Here is a 19,502-nt window from a genome sequence, read left to right as displayed (position 1 = left end):
AGGCAGCACAGCGGGGCTGAACATGTGTTTGAAGCCGGATAGATTAGAGGCCATTATCAGCCTTTCGCTACTGTGCTGGGAACAAAAGTCGCTCTTTCCGCTGGGACTGCTGCTGGGGAGAATTAAAAAAAAAAAAAAAAAAGAGAGAGAGAGAGAAAGAAAGAAAAATTGCACCTTCTAATATAATGCCGCTTTTCCCGCGAATGGCCGGGTGGCTTTAGCGTGCGAGTTGTGTTCTGGCACCCGGGTTTTGTGCGGCGGTTAAGCTGAAATGTTGTCTATTGATGCCGACCAGCGATGGCTAAAATAATTCCCCAGATTTTTTTTTTAATTTTTTTTTTTCTGTAAAAATTGCCAGTTGTTTTCGTTGCCATCCAGTCTGGAAAAAAAAGCCGCGTCGTGATGGCGATGAAACTCTTTTAACCGTTGGGACTCTCGAGTTGTTTTTCAAATGGAGGTTTGTCATTAAAGAAAATGAAGCCGCCTAATGAAAGCTATCGTAATCGCCGGTCGGTATAGCAACGCTCGGGGAAATTGCTCCGCTCCCGTCCGGTGTCACTGCCGGGCGCAGCCGAGGTGATGCTCCCAGACGCGCTCTTCCTCCTCCCGCATTACCTGCAGCCACTAGCCAGAGCTGTAATTAGCCCGCCTAATTTTCTCTTCTCTCATTTGTCTTCCTACTAAAAAAGCACTTGGCCTTAATCATGGGGTTTATTTTCTTTTAATGGTGTTTCGTTTTGAACGCCTGGGTTAGTTACCGCATGAAATTGCGTTCAGCTGATGTAATTTGGTGGCAATTCTGCCCGTGTTTCCAGAGTGGAAAGGGGAAGGATTGCTGATGGTGACCATCCCCACACAGGCTGCTGCTTGTAACTCAAGAGGTTTGCAGGCAAAACACCGCAGTAAATTGTTTTTCCCTTGCCAAATGGCATCTTGACTTTAAAAATCGGCTGGTTAAACTGTTTGGCCTCTGTTCTGGAGAAGCAGCTGTGCTGGGCAATTGGGGAGGGGGGTGTAGGTGCTAAGTACATTTGGCCTGTGCAAACATCTTGTTGTTGTGAGATGGGTCGGGACAGGCTGGTTTGCGCTGCTGGGTGCGGGGTTGGAACGAGACAGCGCGTGTGCGTGGAAGTTCTTGGTTCTTGTGACAAACCAAACCCCTCCGTTCATTCCCACCCGTTCCTGTGGCAATGCACGCCCTTCCCAAGCGATTACTTTTACTGAATCTGGGAAATGTGTAAAATAATAAAAAAAAATATCCAAATAGCCAAGCTCCAGGCTGGCTTTTAGTTTTGCATTTGTTGATTTTTCCCAAAACAATCCGGTGTCACCAGGACATGGGCCTGTGTCCTTATCGCATAACTGAGCTCCACCTTACTCGCATCCCCCTCGTCCCCGGGTGTAAACCTGCTGCTCGCAATGGTGAGAACAAAAACGCAGTTCCTTTCTTCTCCTGAAGTTATCCTCAGCCAGTGCTGGTTTGCAGTGCTGGGTGAAGCCTGGTGGCTCTGACCCCTTGTTGCTGGGACCCGCGTGCACCCAGGCCCCCGTCTTTGCTGAGTGTGGCTCGGCGGAGCAGGTCTGCAGTGTCCCCCAGCTCCCGGCAGAGCCACGGACACGGCTCCCAGTCTGTCAGGACCAAGGATCGTTGCCACCACTGTCTCCTTCCACTGCAGAGACCTCCGTCACCAGCTTTTTCAGCAAGGGCACAAACCTGAGCAGAGCTTGCTTGGGTGTCACTGCCATGGAATCCCTCCCTAACATCGTCCTGACTCCTCTGGGGCAAGGGCAAGGTTCTTCCGCACAGTAACTCCAGGATCAAGCCTGTAATTTCAGTCTGAGCTACAGATCATCTTAAGAGGAGCAGAACCTACCCCTTCCTTTGAGAAGTTGTCACGTTCTCTTAAAAATATATACCTTGTTCCCTGACCGAGGTCCCCTTGGGTGTAGATGCTCACTGAGCTCCCACTCCTCCTCCTCCTCCTCCCCCTCCTAGCCTGCCCTGTGGTTAACTCTGCACATTACAGACTCTTTTGTAGAAAGCAACCAACTATAAAAGGTACCAGGATGCGGTCCAAGTCCTTCTCCCTGCCCTCTGCCTAGGGCAGCGGTCGCAGGAGCCCTGCCTCGCCCTGTTCCCAGCGGACGCCGTGTAAGTCCCCCCGGCACCTGGTGCCTGAGCGCTGCTGGTGTGGGGGCCTGGGCGAGCATCGTTCCCCGCACAGGTTCCTCTTGCTCTGCCACACTTGCCCTGGGCGTGCAAAGCCTTTCTCAAACGTAAAGAGGTTTCCTACCTGCCACTCTCTGGCGGTGAGGCTTAAATGAACATCATGTATCAGAGCAAGGCACTAAAGCAGGGCATGTTGTTGTTTTATTCCGGCAGAGATGGGATCCCACCGTACAGACTCCGAAAGCAGCATCGCAGAGAGATGCAAGAAAGTGCCAAAGCAAATGGACGTGTGCCACTACCTCACATTCCTGTAAGTAGCACTATCTCCTTCCCCAGAGGTAAATATGCAAAATATGTGAGATCTCTAGCGTGCAGTTGCTCTGCTTGCTTGAGTTTAACCCCCCAGCTTAGCGCTGTATTCATTTAGGGATGTTTTAAGATGGAATTACACCATGCTAATCAAGGGCTTAGTAGCCTTCTGCCAAACTCATCATCCAGGGCTGCCCAAAACACATAATTTTTCTTAATCGTTCAGTCAGTAGCTGATTTTTTCTCCCAGATGAGAATGGAAGCGCTGGCTGGCATCTACCTACAAGCGGGTTATGTGCCCCCAGGTGAGCTGGAGGTGTTTTGGAAGGTGTAGGAGGCCATTGGACGTGGAGGCTGATGTAGATCTCAGCCAAGGTCAGCCGGGGAGAAACACAACTGTCCCAAGCGGTATTTCTGCACTGGGCAGCCAAAGGGAGCTGTAACCTGTTCTCAAGGACCCGGCAAAGCCCGCCTCAGGGTACGAGGCAGGAGAGCAAAGAAGGTGCAGGCGTAAGTGTTTCATATGTCTGATACTGTCTCCCTGGTTGCTCCAGGTAAGCAAACAGCTTTGGAAGATGAACATACCTGTTAGGGCTCTGCAGCACCATCTGCAGCTCTGCTTATTATTCTTTTCTTTTTGTGAGAAGTTACACAGGTGACATTTAATGTCTAGCAGGGAATAAAGGTGCTTCTTTCCCCTTTGGACAGCTGGACTCCAGCACAAATCAAATAGGGAGGAAAAGAAAGCCTCCATCTGCTTTTTCCAGAAGTGCCTTCAAACTTGGTGCAGCTGTTCTCATCCTGCCAGCTCAAAGCAGCACAATACCAGCAGAAATACACCCTTGTTTTAATCTGATTTAAAAAAAAAAAAAAAACCAACAACAAAACCACCACTCTTTGTTTTGCCTTTTAAATTAGATTATTTTCCTTAGATTTAAGAGGGTCTCCTGTGCTTTGATCACTGGGTTGACAATAAAAGCCCTGGCTGCAGACGCTCACTAGCCGTCCTTGCTCAGTCACCTCTCTTTTCACACAGTTGCTTTCACAGTGTGGTCACTGTTGAAAAGGCTGGCTGGGTGCCTTTTTATTTCACTTGATGCCGTTTTTACTGTAAGCACGGCTTTGTTAGAGTTGAAGTTTGAAAGCTTGGCCTTTATTTCTTTTTTTTTTTGGTTGTTGTTGTTGTTGTTGCTGTTCCCCAACAGTGGGAACGACCGAGTGAATATTCTCTGACTTCAAAGCTTGTCAGTGGCTTTACCTTTCGGATAAAAATAATAGTGGCTTTCTGTTGCTCGTGTGCACTGGCAATGCCTGGATGAACTGCAGGTTATAAACTCCGAGTATGGAGCATTAAATATGTATAGTGAGCTCTGCTTTAACGAACTTCCATCTGCCAAACATTTCTTTTGTTGAACTGAATAAGTGTCATTCCAGCAGCAGTTCCTTGCAGGCTAATTAGTTTTACTTAGCATTAAATTTTATCGACCTTTTTGGAACCTAGTTAAAAAAGGGGGGGAAAAACAAGGTTTAAATTGGCCACCTGCTGCTTATAAATTTTTATATTATCCTACTTATCTACACGGTCTTTTAGAATTACATATTCCTCCTAAACTACACACAGATGCTTCACAAGGATTTTTCTGTGAAACATCCGCCGTTCCCATTAGATTCTGCACTGTAATTTTAAGTCCCAGGGAAAAAAGCATCTTGACGCATATTTATATGGGAGCGGAGGACTGAGAAGTTGAGTTAGGTCTAGTCTTTCTCCGGGGAATAAAAGTTTAGTTCAGACACTCTGGCACCTCCTGCCAGCCAATTACTGACACGGAATTGGCATCGACTTCAGAGAGGCACTGCTCTGCCCTCGCTTATCAATCAGCCAAGAAAGGAGAAGGTAATTAGACAATGTGTTTTGACAACACCAGTGTGAAATGTTATAAAGTTAGGCTTTTAAAATCACCTCTAACTGCACGCTTATTGAATTAAACTTCCCTAATTAGCAAAGAGCCATGCAAATGTTTCTTCAAGGGTTGCTTTCTGAAGCCGGTGGTTGGGCTATCTGGCAGCCCGTAGCTGAAGCCGTCTCCATCAGGACCTGGTGGTTAACTTGCTTTTAAACGTGTAGCAATGACTCAATTACAGCCTTTGAGTGAAGGTCTTTATGGCCTCATATCTAACCCGCGTAGCCAGAGTCCATGCTGATAGTGCTTGCAGAATGCATGGCATGTTTTCCTAGTGATAGTAGAGAACCTCCTACTTCCGAAAAGTCATTTCAAAAGTCCTTTAGAGACCTTACCGTTCCCTTACAAATGAGTTATGGGGCTGTTATGAAAAATTGTGAAAGACCTTCTATTGCTTTTAATAGCAGCACTTTTAGTTAGGTCCAGAAGGTATAAACTGTAGTGATGATATGTTCATAGGAGACTGCCCGCTAGCTCCAACAGCCCTGCTGCCTCCAAATAACAAAGGCACATGCTGGTTATGTGGGATGCCCTGTTACCCTGGTGCGTGGATGGCTGTGTTCTGCGTATTCCACACTTACAAACTCACCAGTGCTCGATAAGTTTGGAACAGTTGTGTTTTGTGAAATGGCGCTCTTCCCAGGAATTCAACGGGTGAAGGTCTCTAGCAGGCAACGAGACCTTCATTTTGTGCCTTTCGTGGGAAGCCATTCCACGGCAGGTGAGTGTTGCTTTTCATGTGGTTTTCCATCTCTCTCTTGGGTTCGAGCAGAGTCCTGGAGCAGTAAGAAAGGAAAAAGCAAGCAAGTTCCCAAAGGAAGGGTGAAAGCCCAGAGAGTGCAGGGCCGTACCTGTGCTATTGCACTGTATTTACCCCGGCTCTGCCATTCATGTGTGCCCAGGAGAGGATGGGAGCTGCTCCTTTTCCCCAACAAACTCAGAAAAATCCAACCTTAAGCATTAAGACTTGGGATTCCTTTTTTTTTCGTTTGTTTGTTTAACTGCATAAAGAAGCCATTTTGTGGTTGTTCTTGCTGTAGCTTGATCATCGTGTCCCGGTCCTCCCTCTAGTCCTGCCCCACGATCAAGGAAGCTGCAGCTCTTTACACTATTCCCACGTGAGAAGAAAAAAAGTGGAAGCAGCAGCAGAGTGGGTCAGGCTGATGGCTGAACTTCCCTGGAAGGATGTCTTCTGTGCAGGGGTGGCTTCCGTAGTGTTCTTGAGTGGAACAGAAGCTTTCGAGTGACCACCCTGCAGTACTGTACGAGTGAGGAGTGTACAGGGGGAGCCCTGGATAACTGCAGCGAAATGAGCTTTCTGCTCCTGCAAGTTGGGAACCTACTCAGAATTCCCATCAGCCATTTGATGCCTTTTTCCTCAAACGCCTTGCAGCAGCGGGACTCCTTGCTAATCCCTGAATGCTGCTAAAATGGATGCTAAAATCCAGCTATCCATGAGCTCTGCCACAAGTGTTTCTGGTATGGAAATACCGTTTACCCTTTAAAAATAGATGACACAGTGGAATCCATTATTAATCTGGGAAACCTGGAGGTTCAGAAGTTCTTTTCTCTTGGGTTCTCTAGCCTGCCATCTCCATTTCATCTCCAACACTGTCTTGTGATCTAACATCGGCCATTCTGGTGTCGTGGAGGCATCAAACCTGCTGTAGAAGAGGCAGGTTTACCAACACAATTCTTTGGCCCAGTCGGATCAGTCAGAAATGATTCAGCCCAACCCATGGGTCCCTGGGGCTGGTTAGAGACCTCTACCCAATGATGACATTGGAAAACTTGCTATTTCATCTCGGAGCGATTGAGGTTTATTCTTCCCAAGGGAAACCCGCAAGCCGCAGCGTGATTCTTCCCCTTCTGCCTTTTCACGTATAGATCATAGTAAACCCGCACATTCAGGATGGCGGTGTGCTTTGGTGTGCAACTTGCTCCTCAAACCTTAGTTTCTCAGGGAAGGTGAAATGCATCAGACCCCAAGACCTCCATCTGCCTCGTGGAACAAAATCCATGCAACTCCCACTCCATCGGCTCCAAGAAAAGAAGGAGAAAACATGACAGCAGGTGCTAAGTGGAATTACTGGAGAGCTCGTGTATCTCATTTGTTCTTAGCAGGCTGCTGCTTCCCAAAGGTACCAGAGCTTCAGACGCTTTGCATGTCAAGGACAGAGGACAGTGTTCTGGTGATAAATACCCCAAGAAATCCTTCCTTGTAGCTGTCAGTAGGAAAGATTGTTCCATCTAGACCAGTTCAAGCAGTTTCTTTCTTGCCAGCCCGTCTGGCATTCAGCCTCCCATCCGTTCTCTGCAACCTCCCCGGCTCAGCATGGTTTGTCTCTGGACAGACCTGTCTGAACTAGTGGGACTGAATAAAAGTAGACAGATAATTAAATACAACATTAGATAAGACAGCTGTAGATAAAACAGTTCTTTAAAATGAAGCGCTTCCTTTCTGAATTGTTGACCCAGAATGGCCAGAGGTCTCGTTCTGGTCCAGACTGGAGGACTGGTGGATCCTCCAAACCCAGCCAGCTCTCGGAGAGTGCTGCACCTTTACTTGAAATAAAAGCATTCCGAGCCGTTCTGGTTTCAGAACAATAAACATCTTGTTTACAACTCCCTCGGTAGGCTCTGGGGCAGGTTCAGAATCCTGAAGCCCTGAAGGAGCCTCCTCCGGGCGCAGGCTCAGCCTGGCAGGTTTTTGATGGAGCATGTCTCCCTTCCGAAGTCAGGCCCATCATTTGATAAAAGTTTCAAACACTTTGTTGTCTTAAGCTTTTTGAACCAGGTCGATGCGGTCCGTGTTTGCTGTCCAGGGAGATAGAGCAAGCCCTCAGCAGTTATCTATTGTTTCAGCACAGGGAATTTGCATTCATTATTCTGCAATACTGTTACTTTTGGGGAAGTCTGTGTAGCTCATCCTTTGAGCTTGGAATAAAGTCAGACCCGTGGCGATGTTCAGAGCATCATCCTGCTGGCCAGCTCTCTGTGAGTCACTGTTACCCACCAGGACAACATAGGGCACATACAACTGGTATCCGTGGGGGGAAGTGAGGTTTATTCCAGTTGCACTGCACTTGGATGGTCAGGGAGACCCTTCAGAGATGGCTTCAGAGAGGGGACAGCATCTTGCACCCTCGAACAGGCTGCTGAGGACCTCTGTGCCAAGTGTAAAGCTCCAAATACGAGGCACTGAGTTTTGCAGATGCAGCGGCTTATCAAAGAGAGAGGAAAACGAGTTCGTCCTGGAGACTCTTGGGTTCGATTATTTTCATTTCTGTAGTTGCGCTTCAGTCACCTCCAGACTTAGAGAAACTGTGGAGAAACATGCTGAAGTATTAGTTGTAAAAGACCAAAATCGTCTTATCTCGAGTTCCCTGGATACGGCAGTGGCCCTGAATGTCTTCACATCTTCGTTAGATGCGGAGCTGTGGACCTCAGGCATTGCTGGGCCTGGAGGGGACCACCTTATCGGAACGGGTCTCAAACACACCGGTTAGCAAACCTCAGCCGTTGCACCCGTTGCTGCTGGGGGCTCGGGAGAGGCTTTGGTTTGGGATGCTGCATTGCATCAAAGGCTATAAAAATAAAGGGAAATTCTTTCTCGGTTCTGCTTTTCTATGGAAGCCGCTGCAGTAGCTGCAACAGGGAGACCCGAGATGGTGACTGCCGAGCGCCAAGCTGCCTCTCATTAGGCTCATTAAGTTTCTAACGGAGCAGGGCTTGGTGCTGCCGTCTTATAAACAACCGCAGGGAGAGTTGGCATGTCTGAGGTGGCAGGAGGGAGGGAACACATCACCCGACGGGTTGCGACTTGTCAGGCGAGAGAGAGATTTCCCTCCTCAGGAATCACAGGTGCTGCCTCATGAGACGGATGGTGGTGGTCATGGGTGTGGGGGCTCTGGTGAAAGCTGACTTCCTTAGCCAGAAATGCACCCCTGGGATATGCAGGGGCAAACAGGGAAACGTCACTTGGATCCTAGAAGCTCCCCAGGGAGTAACAGAGCAGGGACCAGCTCTTCCACATCTTGTCCCATGGTGGGGCACATCTGGGCCCTGTTTCTGTATACAACACAAAGCATGCTACTTTGTCCCTTAGTGACAATATTTCAAGACAAAACGTCATTTTTATTGATAAAAATCTTTTTCTGCAGTGTTTCTTTTAAATACAGGCCATTGATTTGCAGGGCTGGAGGTCCCAGTGGCAGCAAATACTTCGTCATCCCAGGGTGGGAGCCACCTGGCAGCTCATATGTGTTAACTAAGACCTCTGCAACCCAACTTGGGTGTCATAAAAGATGTCTTCAGCTTCTCGGTGCCATCAGTCGGATACTTACTGCCTCTATTTTTCTTCCCCTACGTTTTACTCGGCAGCCAGCAAACAGAAAACCAATACGATTTGCATGTTTTTGTCAGGTTTTGAGACACTATTTTAGTCTTCTGCCTTGATCTTTTGGCTAGTATAAGATAAATTCAGGTGGTCTCTAATCCTCGTTTAAAGACTTCAAGCACGATGTCTGCTTCTGGTGCTGCATTTGTTCTTTCACTATGAATTATCTCATGTCTTCACATTTAATTTTATCTCTGGTCCTACAGAATGTATATATCTCTTGCGTTGGTATTGAAATATTTGAATGCACATTTTTATACTGTTGAATTTCCCATATATTTTTCCTCCAAATTTAATTTTTATCTCTGCTGTGTCATATTATTTTTTCTACTATTTTAACTAAATAATGCAGAAGGGTTAAAAATAAGGGGAAAAAATACAGTGGCTGTCAGCTTCATACTTCACAAACCTCTTATCCGAGAGCTCAGGAATTTCGGGACAAGGTAATGGAGCGTAAGGAACCAAGAATGCCCATGAACTCCCATAAATATTCATTTGTTCACCGAGAGCAAACAGAAAAGTGGTATCTCCGTGCTTGCGAGTTTGCTGTGTTGATAAAGCAAGCAGGGGATCATTGCACGGCTCTGAAGATGCAATCCTGCAGGATCCTCTAGTAAGAGAGGAGGCTTTGTGGGAACGGTGGCCTTTTGTGGCTGGGGTGGGCTGTAGCCAAAGATGGAGGGAAGTGAGATGTCTCGGAGGTGACGGGATTTCCCCTCCTTTCTGCGGCTATGTAAGTGTGTGTAAGAGTCCTCCTTTCTATCAAAGTGAAAACATCGCTACAGTAAGCACAGTTTTTGAGAGGTTTGTCTGTGCGTCCATTTCCCACCCTTTCAGATCATGATATTCCCGTTGACCACATGTACATCGGGAGGAAAGCAAGCGCATCCATCCCAAAGCAGAGTTTGGTGCCTAAAGAGCTTGCTGAATTATGGTTCCAGAAAACCTTTCCGCGGTGTGCGGAGCCGGTGCTGGCTGGGGAGCTCGTGGTGGTGGCTCAGCTTCCAGCCTGCTGGTCCTAGGCTGCACCTCTGTGTCTGCCAGCCTGTCTTCCCTCAACTCCCCACCAGAACAACAGGCATTTCCAGTTATCAAAGCCTCCAAAGTAAACATGTGATTTTTTCATGCATCTTTTGCTAACCCCTGGTGTGTTTTTCCCTCCAGCGTACATACCGAATGCCAAAGGATATCCACGTTGAACCGGAGAAGTTTGCTGCAGAACTGATCAATCGTTTGGAGGAAGTACAAAAGGAACGTGAAGCAGAGGAGAAGTTGGAGGAGCGCCTCAAACGCGTTCGAGCGGTTAGTAACCTCCTTGCCTCCTCTACCAGCCTGTCTGCGTACTGTACACCACAGGGGGCTTTCAGCTGCTGTGGGAGCAACCTGGGTGACCACTTCCCTGCCCCAACAGCCACCATCTTCACTTGCATGGGGGCTCCTGGAGGCTCACGCTGCCCCAGGAACTTCCATGGTTCTGCTCCCTGGTCCGTGCGGGGCTCTGTGAGCTCCAGCACTCCCTCCCTGCTGTAAGATAGCAGCTGTGGCACAGCAGCACCCGCTTCTGTCACCAGATAGGGGCTGGGGGTGCTCTCCATCATCGTCTTCGGCACCCTCGCTCTCCTGTCCATCACAGACTTTGTGAGCAGTTCTTTCTATGCGAGGATGGAGACTAAGTAACAGGGTCTCACCTTCCCCTGCGGGGTTTTGTGTGATCCGTATTTCCTTCACAAATAGTAACCAGATGGCAGGTGATATTATGCTTGGAGGTGAGTGCTGTCAGGCTGTTCCTACCAAAACCAAAAGGGTTCTGCCCATCAGTGCTGAGCACGTCCCTAGAAAATTTGGAACTGATCAGGTGTAGCATCCAAACATCCTCTCCTGCTGGAGAAACGCACTGACTCCACATGGACGGCTGGGAAAACCCAGCCTATGGCACTGCGTGCCGTCAGCCCTGGTACCGCTGGGGCGCTTCAGAGCTCGAGGGCTTTGTAGATGAACCAAGAAGAGAAGTGTGCAAGGCCTTTAGCTCCACAACAAGCTCCAAAAGGGAGAGAATGAGTTATTGCTCATCTAGTATTACCTGCGTGAGACACTCTGTTCAGCAGCATTCACACCATATCTTTTCTTCTGACGTACTGCATCTCACAGGTACCTGCACATCTTGTGCTGGGGGTAGAGGGGAGCTTCCAGTGGGCATCATAGTGTTACTGAACATCACAAATGTCTGTATAACTGCAGCCCTGTGTGAAAAAATTGGGCGTCTCTGCAGTTAATAGCTGCCGTGGCCCTGAGGCGAAGGCTCTGTGCTTAGTAACCCGCAGCTCTGCCTTAGAGCAGAGGGTTGGTGTCCACCTTGGCTGGCGCTCTGCTCTCAGAGGAGCTGAGCCTCTGGGGCTCCCGGGCAGACCCTTCAGCCCCAATAGAGTATTTCTAAATATTCACCAATATTTTTAAACGTTCATCTTTGAACAGAAAAAGAGGTTGTAGTATTCCCTTTAACTCACATCCGTATTTCGAATGCGGAGAAGTGAGGAAGGCAGAGGGATCTGTAAGCTTCCCTCCAGCTCCAAGCGTTGTGCAGCAAACTCCCTGCACATCTGCGTCCAGCATCCAGCCAGAAAAAGCCAGTGAGGAGCTGTTTTGTGATTAGATTCCTGTTCTTCTAGAATTGGTCCGTTTTCCTCTCCAGTACCTATTGCTTTCTAGACAAAGCCAAGGTAACCAGCAGCGTTTTCTGCTAACGCAGACCTAGAGCCCTCCGGCACAGCCCCCACCTGTACCAGAGTACATTATCCCAGCCCTCTGCTTCCTTGAAGAAGCTGCCAGTAGCAATAGCATAAAATCAGCAAATACCTTTGTGCCAGAGAATAAATTTAAGTCTGTTTAAACACATTTTTGTGTGACTTAATCTATTTTTAAGCCCAGGACTCCCACTAATGCAGTATATTAAACCCCTTTGCTGTCTCCAGAATGTATTTCATTGACTGGCTGGCATCTGGCATTAGCCATTCAGGAAAAAACTCAGAGTAAGCAATTGTAGCTTTTTTTTTTTTAGGTCAGCACTTAAGGTGCAGGAGCTGCTGGTATCAGCAAGAGGAGAGCTTGAATCCTGATAGATCACAGGGGTTTTTTTTCTATGACCTGAACACCAGGACTACAGGGTAACCTCTTAGCAGGTCTGCATGGCTCACTGAACAGCAGCAGAGGGAAAACCACGAGCGTTAGTCACACTAGGCAGTTATCAGCTTAGCAGAGAAGCTGGAAATACTTTGCAAAAGCTAGGAAAAAAGCGTTTTTCTCCCCCATACTGAGCTGTCTGCAGGTTCCCTTTCAAAGCCACATCATGCAGGAACATCAAGAAGAGGCATCTGATTTAGAGCCAAACATCTTTTGCTGAGAAGACAGTAAGATTTCTGGGTTTTTTTTAAAAAAAACCACCTTTGAATTCATTAATTATTCTGAGCAACATGGGAGAGGATTAGAGGATATGAGTATTCCCTTATTACATTTTGAGCTACTTCAGCCTCATGTCCGTGCATGGAAGCTGCAGTATCGTGTCATGCAGATGAGCATCATATCATAGAGATGACTATCGTATCATACAGATCACTCTGTCTTTGTCTGAACTGAACGAATTGAAAATAAGCCAGGAGAAGCAAAGCCCACATTGAGATTCTCACTATTTGACTATAAAACACCGCCTAACTAGAGAGGGAGAGCATTTGCATGAGGATCGAAAACGCACTCGTGGGTAGGTGAGCTGTTTTGCCCTACTGACCAGTAGCAGCCCCATGGGTGGGACTGGGAGAAGGCAGAGGAGGGGGTTTGCAGCACGGTATCGCTTGCCCATGGCTCATCAGTGCCGATTTCAGCCTCCTAATTCAAAGGGAAGGGCACCCCCGACCTTGCTGCAGAGCAAAATACAGCCCAGCAGACAGTCAGCAAAGTTGAAGCCTGCATCTCTCCAACTGCCGCTGCCTTTGGGAGCGGATGGAAGAGGTTTCTTGACAATATTATGTCAACAAAGCACCATCTAGTGGTTATGGCACCCGGGGCTTCCCCGCCTGGCAAGAGCCTGCCCGCGCCGCCCAGCTTTGCTCAGCTCACCCCAGCGAGATGCCAAAATACAGCTCCAGAGCCCACGCCACCCCTGCGTCTGGGAAAGCTGGGTCCTGGAGGAGGCTGCTCCCCAGACCTGTGGATTTCTTTGATGTAAAACGCAGTAGTTGTTGCCTCTTGCCTGTGGCTTCTTGGTTGTCTCATTGTCCGCATAGACCGCCGTCGGGTGACTCGGGCAAGGAGCACCTTGTGATGCCAGGGCTTGACTCTGCCATATCCGAAGTCCCGCGTTACAATCCCAGCATGGGCTGCCCTGACCTTGTGCCACATGTTGGTTTTTTTACTGCAGAAAAAGAGATTTAGCAGAATTGGTATCTGCAGCCTTGACTCAAACCTTTGGCCTCTGCCCTGCTCAAGGAGAGAGGACAGCTTGGGGTAGGCACCCCAATTCCTTCCTTAGCTGCTGTTTTCTCGCTGTTGGGGCTTTCCTGCTCCCTGCTGGGCTGAGATCAGTGCTAGAGGGTGGAAAGCCGGCTGCCCCAGGGCCTGTCTGCACACCACCAACCCCAGCAGCGCTTACTCCTGCCTGAGGACCTCTTTTGGGCACAGATCTGCTCAGTGACACAGATGAGCTGAGCCAAAGCAAACTGAGAGAGCACCAATGCATCTCTGTCCTTCCCTTAGCCCACCCTGATCTCAGCCTCAGAGCAAAGCGGTGTCCAGGTCCCGGTTATAGGCAAAATGGAGTTCCAGGCAGCCAGAGGATTTCCCAAATCCCAGGCACCCATTTGGCTGGACCAGCCCAGGTTGTCACTCTCGTGCCACCCTGCTCCAGTGTGACAGCACTGCTGGAGCTCTGGGCTCTGAGCGGAAGGGACACGCTGCCATGTGTCGGGGAGCTGTGCCAGGGTCAGGTCTTGCCCTGCGCATTATATGATGTTTAAAGCTATGAGTTTTCCAGAAAGTAGGTACCAGCCCTAAAAGCCCCCCAGGTGCTGAGCGCATCACTGGGTTATCACAAACTGCTAATAAATGCTTACATTTGGTGGTAGGGATAAATGCTTACATCCCAGTGGTAGGGATTTAGTCAGCACACACTTCGTCTTCTCTTGTCCCTGAACTAGGTGCCCAGGGACGGCGGTTGGCAGGCTGCAGCCTTGTGGCTGGAGATGAAAGGTGCCTCTGAAGTTCTTCAAAGCCGTTTGTTAGAAAGCGGTGCGTCCCCTCCAGACGTGGGCATCGTGTCGCACCCCCAGGCTTGCAGCGCCCACGCCTTTGGCACTTTCAAAGCCTGGCGTTGTCCCTGTTGCAGGTTTGAACCCCCAGGTGTGACACTGGGAGGAAGTCTGTTATTTGCTTTCTCGCTGTGTGGTTGGCAGCTGAGACTTTGAAGCTGGTTAGCGAGTGATGGATGATGACATCTGACAGGCAAAGCTGGTGGGAGTCAGTGTTTTCTAGCAGATGCATTTATTTATCTGGCAGGGCAGAGATACCCTGCGCTGCAACTGATTTCTTTACTGTGCCAAAGGAGGAAAAGAGAGCGGGATTAAAGGACTCGCTGGAATCCTGCTTATGTAATTAAAAAAAATAGGAGTCCTGACTTCCAATAAAGAAACTTCATAAATATCTGAGTTTATGTTGGAGCGTAAAGTAGTTTGTCAGCATCAAAACTGTGGCTGTCAGCATGGAGGAGTTTTATTCTTCCTGGCAAGGACTTAAGAGCCGCTAACAGCGTGTCCTAGACCGTTGTGAACTACAAGAACAAACAGTTGGTTCCAACCCATTTCTTTATCTGCGTGAAGTGTTTCACTCCAGCCTTAACATGCCCGGGAGAAATCGGTGTTTGATTTTTAAAACTATTCATGCTGCTATTGACCTTCAGTTGTTCCCTCCTATTACAGGCCGGCTGTTGGCTTTGCCTTGTGAAATAGTCATTCGGGTGAGAAATCCCCCGGGTCTCACCTGACTCGAGAACTGTTTTGCTGCGTGTCCTGTAACTTTGGGCTTTATCTGATGGGTTTTGAAGCCGTGCCTCACTGAAGGCTCGTAGGAAGTCGCAGGTACAGCGCAGTGAGTTGTGTTTCCGCTGCTGGTTGTTACAGACCCACCTTCAAGGGACTTAAGGAGCTTTTTAGTAAGGTTCTGCCCACTCATACATCCAATTGAATTGTTACGCCCATCAGAAAGATGCATCTGTAAACCCTGGTTGTGATGTGTGGGCACCCTGTCAGAGGTGGCCTTGGTCTGTTTGGGTGATGTGTGGAGACCCTCACTCATGGTGGCTCAAAAAGCAGGTACAGAGACCTGAGCAGCTCTGCTTGGTGGCAGCAAGACTGCAGGAGGGTGGCACAGTCTGGGACAGGTCTCCAGAGAGGGGTGGTGGATCTCCGTCTTGAAGGTTTGCAAGATCTGGTTGGACAAAGCCAGGCCTGACCCTTTCAAGGGTTGGCAGCAGTCCAGCTGCGAGCAGGAGGTGGGGCTAGAGACCCTGCCACCCTGCTGTCATTCTCTGATTGTCCTTGTGTTTCTTGCAGGAAGAAGAAGGTGAGGATGCAGATATCTCTTCTGGTCCCTCGGTCATTAGCCACAAGATGCCTTCCGCCCAAGCCTTTCATCACTTCGCTCCTCGTTACTCTGAGATGGGCTGTGCTGGAATGCAGATGAGAGATGCCCATGAAGAGAACCCAGAAAGTATCCTTGATGAACATGTCCAGCGTGTGATGAAAACACCAGGCTGCCAGTCTCCAGGACCTGGCCGCCACTCTCCTAAGCCACGGTCCCCGGAAAGCGGCCACTTAGGAAAGCTGTCAGGGACACTAGGAACAATTCCCCCAGGGCATGGCAAGCATGCAACAAAATCAGGAATGAAACTGGATGCAGCTAACTTATACCACCATAAACATGTCTACCACCACATCCATCACCACAGCGTGATGAAACCAAAAGAGCAGATCGAGGCCGAGGCCACGCAGCGAGTGCAGAACAGCTTTGCTTGGAATGTAGATTCACATAACTATGCAACAAAGTCACGGAACTACACTGAAAACTTGGGCATGGCCCCTGTCCCCATGGACTCTTTAGGCTACAGGTGAGTCAAGGCAAGACCCAATGGGATTCCCAGAGCTGTGGCTTCTCTAGGAAGCTCTGTCATAAATGGGCTGTAGTGTGCCAGTGAAAACAGGGTGGTTGAACCATGTTTTCTTTTGAAAGCCTGTGCTGGGATATGGTTTAAGGGCCTCACACTGCTCTTCCTCTTTAGAAATGGGTATGTCCCCCATAACCCTTATAGATGCCTTTTCACCTCTGTGATCTGGTGCTGAAAAACATCCTCTGACCAGGATTTTTAATGACCTTGGGTTTAAAGTAGTTTTTCTGCTCTTTAAAGCGGTGAGGGTGCTTAGAAATTGCAGATGCTGGTCTACTTCCCCGTGCATCAGGAGTTGCTAAGTACAGGGCTGTGTCTCGGGGTCTGGGTTACAGAAACCGGTCTCCTGAGGTGTTTATGAGAGGACAAAAAAGCCCTCCTTATTGCAAGGCCTAACCCGTTCACCAGAGGGCTCCTTTCTCTTCCTAACAAAGCCGGGGATGCTGCGGTGCTGCTGTGGCATCCTGTCCCAGGGGGATGTTCTCCTCTCCCTCTGCCCAAGACAGACATATTGCTTCCTTACAGGCTTTTGTCCATCAAGGCCAGGTTGGACGGGGCTTTGAGCAGCCTGGTCTAGTGGGAGGTGTCCCTGCCCAGGGCAGGGGGGTTGGAACTAGGTGATCTTTAAGGTCCCTTCCAACCGGAACCATTCTGTGATTCCCTTGGCCGTTTGAATTCCTCCATCCCCTCCGTGCTGAGGGGAGAAGGCGAAGCTCCTTCTCCGCTGCGTTGGGTTTTGCTAGTCCTGTTAGTGGATGAATGCAAAGGGGAGAGCGGAGCTTGGGACTGCCTGGGATAATAAATGGTGACGGAGCAGCTGCGGGGGAGAGCTGTGCTCACCCTGAGCGTGGCTGGTCCCCCAAGGCTGTGGGTTTGGGGTGATGCTTTGCAGTGTACCAGGGGTGGAATATTTAGTGAAGGCAGACGGCTGGGTCTGCAGCCTGGGAGCAGAAGCAGCCGAGGGAAACTGCTCTCCAGGGAGGGAGAAGCACTTAAATCTGCCCTGTTTCTGTAGGGAAAGGGTTGTTGCTTCAACAGAGCATGAGCCTGGCCATGCTGGCTGAACCCAAAGCCCCATCTAGAAACAGGACTTCTCTCTAGCACCAACTATAGCACGTGTGTAAGGGGAATTTCAGAGGGCACATTCAGAGCTGTCCTTCATCTGGCACAAATTCCCAGTTCCTGACAATCCCTGGGTTCACAAGACAAGAGTTCGCATCTGAACAGTCTTGTTCAGCAGCCAGCAGTCTCTTGCAGTGGCTTGTCTGGCTCCTTGTTGAACCCAGGTGGGCTGCTGTCCCCCCAGCCCCCCATGGCCGTCTCTGCCATTTGATTACAACCTGCAGAAAAAGGCTTTTGTTGTGTGTTCGCACTGAACCTGCTGCTGGAGAATTTCATTTGATACCCAGTAGCCATTGTGTGGGGAGAAGCTGAGAATGAAATGACAGTTTGCCCTGCCTTTGTAGATCTTCAACAACCCCTCTGCAGGCTTTTTTGCCCAAAAAATCAGCAAAGTTGACTGGGGGCCTGTTACTCCTCTGTGGCATTAAGGTTATTTTTCCTGTGTGTGTTAGTGAGCACGCAGATGCAGCAGTAGGGAGGTCCTATGGAGTAAAGCGGGTGGGCGATTAGGATGATGGGGGTCCCATGAAATCACAGGCTGTGTCAGTGACAGGCCAGCAGGGGTGAGTTCTGCATGGCCTCGTGAGCATGGGGCTGCCCAGCTGGGCACGTGGGCATGGATGTGGGCAAGGAGCGGTGGGGTTCCTGTGTGAGCCTTTGCTACCGCCATGAGCAAAGCCGGAGTGTTGGCTACTGCCTGGTGTCTGTCTGGCTACTGTGTTTGAGGTGGCTGCACTTCCCAGGGCATGAGAGCCCACAGAAGGCAGTTCCCCCTGCTAGGATGTGATCTTCCACCATGATGTGGGGGGTGAGAAGCAAGTGCTCAGCATGGCAAACCAGCAGTTTGGGGTGTCAGTGAATCTGGGGGGTGACGGGAAGGGCTCAGGTTTCCAGCAGTGGTCTGGCATGGAGAGGCAGCCGATGGACTGCAGCACCAGGATGAACCTCCTGCTCTGAGCAAAGAGCCAGGGGTTTAACACAACCCTGGATCTGAGCAAAGAGCCAGGGGTTTAACACAACCCTTCGCGCGGCGGGGGATCTGCTGGGCTCATTTGGCCAGAAGAGAAGCTCCCTTTCCGCGCAGGTGGCCAGATGGAGGTGGCTGCTGTGCCCAGGTCAGGCTGGTCTTGCTCTTAGCCTCAGCTGCAGCACGGTTGGTTTGAGCTGTGGTAGAGCCAGGGGGCTGTGGAAGGCAGCCAGCGCCACGTCTGCACTGCAGGCAGCACCAGACCCCGGCAGGGCTGAGTATGTCTGGAGATAGACATGTCCATCCACTGCCGTGGTCTGCGGTGGTTTGGCTTAGGCGAAGCGCTAATGTCTCAAGCTTTGTTCTTTGCAGTGGGAAAGCCAGTCTGCTCTCAAAAAGAAATGTTAAGAAGACCGATTCAGGGAAAAGTGATGGTGCCAGCTATGAGATGCCAGGATCTCCTGAAGACGTGGAGAGAAACCAGAAGATCCTTCAGTGGATCATAGAAGGAGAGAAGGAGATCAGCAGGCATAAGAAAACAAACCATGGGTAAGGGCTGGCAGAGCGAGGGGTCTTCACACTGTTGTACTGCATCCCCTGCACAAGGCATGTGTGTCTAGACTCTCCGTCAGTCTGCCTTGTTCCTGGAGATCTTGGGAAGACAAGAATCCACCAGGCACAAGGGTTTAGACCCTTTGGAGACTGAGGATTGCTCAGGGGCTGTAAGGGCAGGTTTTTTTTGAAGGATGGCTTGTGGCCATGGTGGGGTGGTTGCAGCCCCAGGGGAATCTCATGGATTGCTGCTGTGGTTCCGAGGTGGATAACGCAGCACACAGTAGGCAGTATTTTTCCTTTAAGCATTTGCTGTATGTAAATGCCTGTTACTCCTGCAAGGTGCTGATAGAAACGTTGGACCTGCTGCACTGGTGCCATTGGTCCTGAGTAAGGAGTTTAGCATGGCTCAGGGTTGCCCAGCGTTTCGGCTCGCTGGGAGCATCCTCTGGGATGGCCTAGAGTGGAGCTGAGGACGTGACTGTCTCAGGAATCTCTCTTGGAGTCAAGCACATCTCCTGCGGGCATGGATCCGGGTGTTGACGAGAGGGATCTCGGGTCTCGTCCCCTGTGACGCAGCTGTGCTGGTGGCTGAGTGGTGAAACTGCTGGTGGTTTCTTCTCTTGCTGGATGGTAGAGGCCAGGGAGGGTTGCACTGCCCACAGCTGGGGCCGAGTGCCAGAGCCATGGGCAGTGCCAGGCCACCGTGAAGTCATGCAGCAGGTTCTGTTGCTGGCGCTGGGGAAGGGCGAGGACATCCCTGCAACATCCCTTTCCCTGGAGATGTGGTTCATGGAGAGGTTCCCAGCCTGGGAACG

At 49.9% G+C, this 19,502-nt stretch overlaps 1 protein-coding gene across 3 annotated transcripts in view; it reads left to right on the top strand.

Annotated features, from left to right (window-relative positions):
- The window catches only part of AXIN1 (axin 1), an 89,165-nt gene that overhangs the window by 60,457 nt on the left and 9,206 nt on the right, over positions 1-19,502 (top strand). For all 3 annotated transcript variants that reach the window (XM_063342938.1, XM_063342936.1, XM_063342937.1), the window contains 4 exons: positions 2,384-2,480; positions 10,004-10,141; positions 15,433-15,986; positions 18,505-18,681. In XM_063342938.1, coding sequence (XP_063199008.1) covers positions 2,384-2,480; positions 10,004-10,141; positions 15,433-15,986; positions 18,505-18,681 — 966 coding nt within the window. The remainder of the gene's footprint in view (positions 1-2,383; positions 2,481-10,003; positions 10,142-15,432; positions 15,987-18,504; positions 18,682-19,502) is intronic.

The sequence above is a fragment of the Chroicocephalus ridibundus genome, chromosome 8 (genome assembly GCF_963924245.1).
Source record: "Chroicocephalus ridibundus chromosome 8, bChrRid1.1, whole genome shotgun sequence".
Lineage (NCBI taxonomy): Eukaryota > Metazoa > Chordata > Aves > Charadriiformes > Laridae > Chroicocephalus > Chroicocephalus ridibundus.
This window is presented reverse-complemented; position numbering and strand designations above follow the sequence as displayed.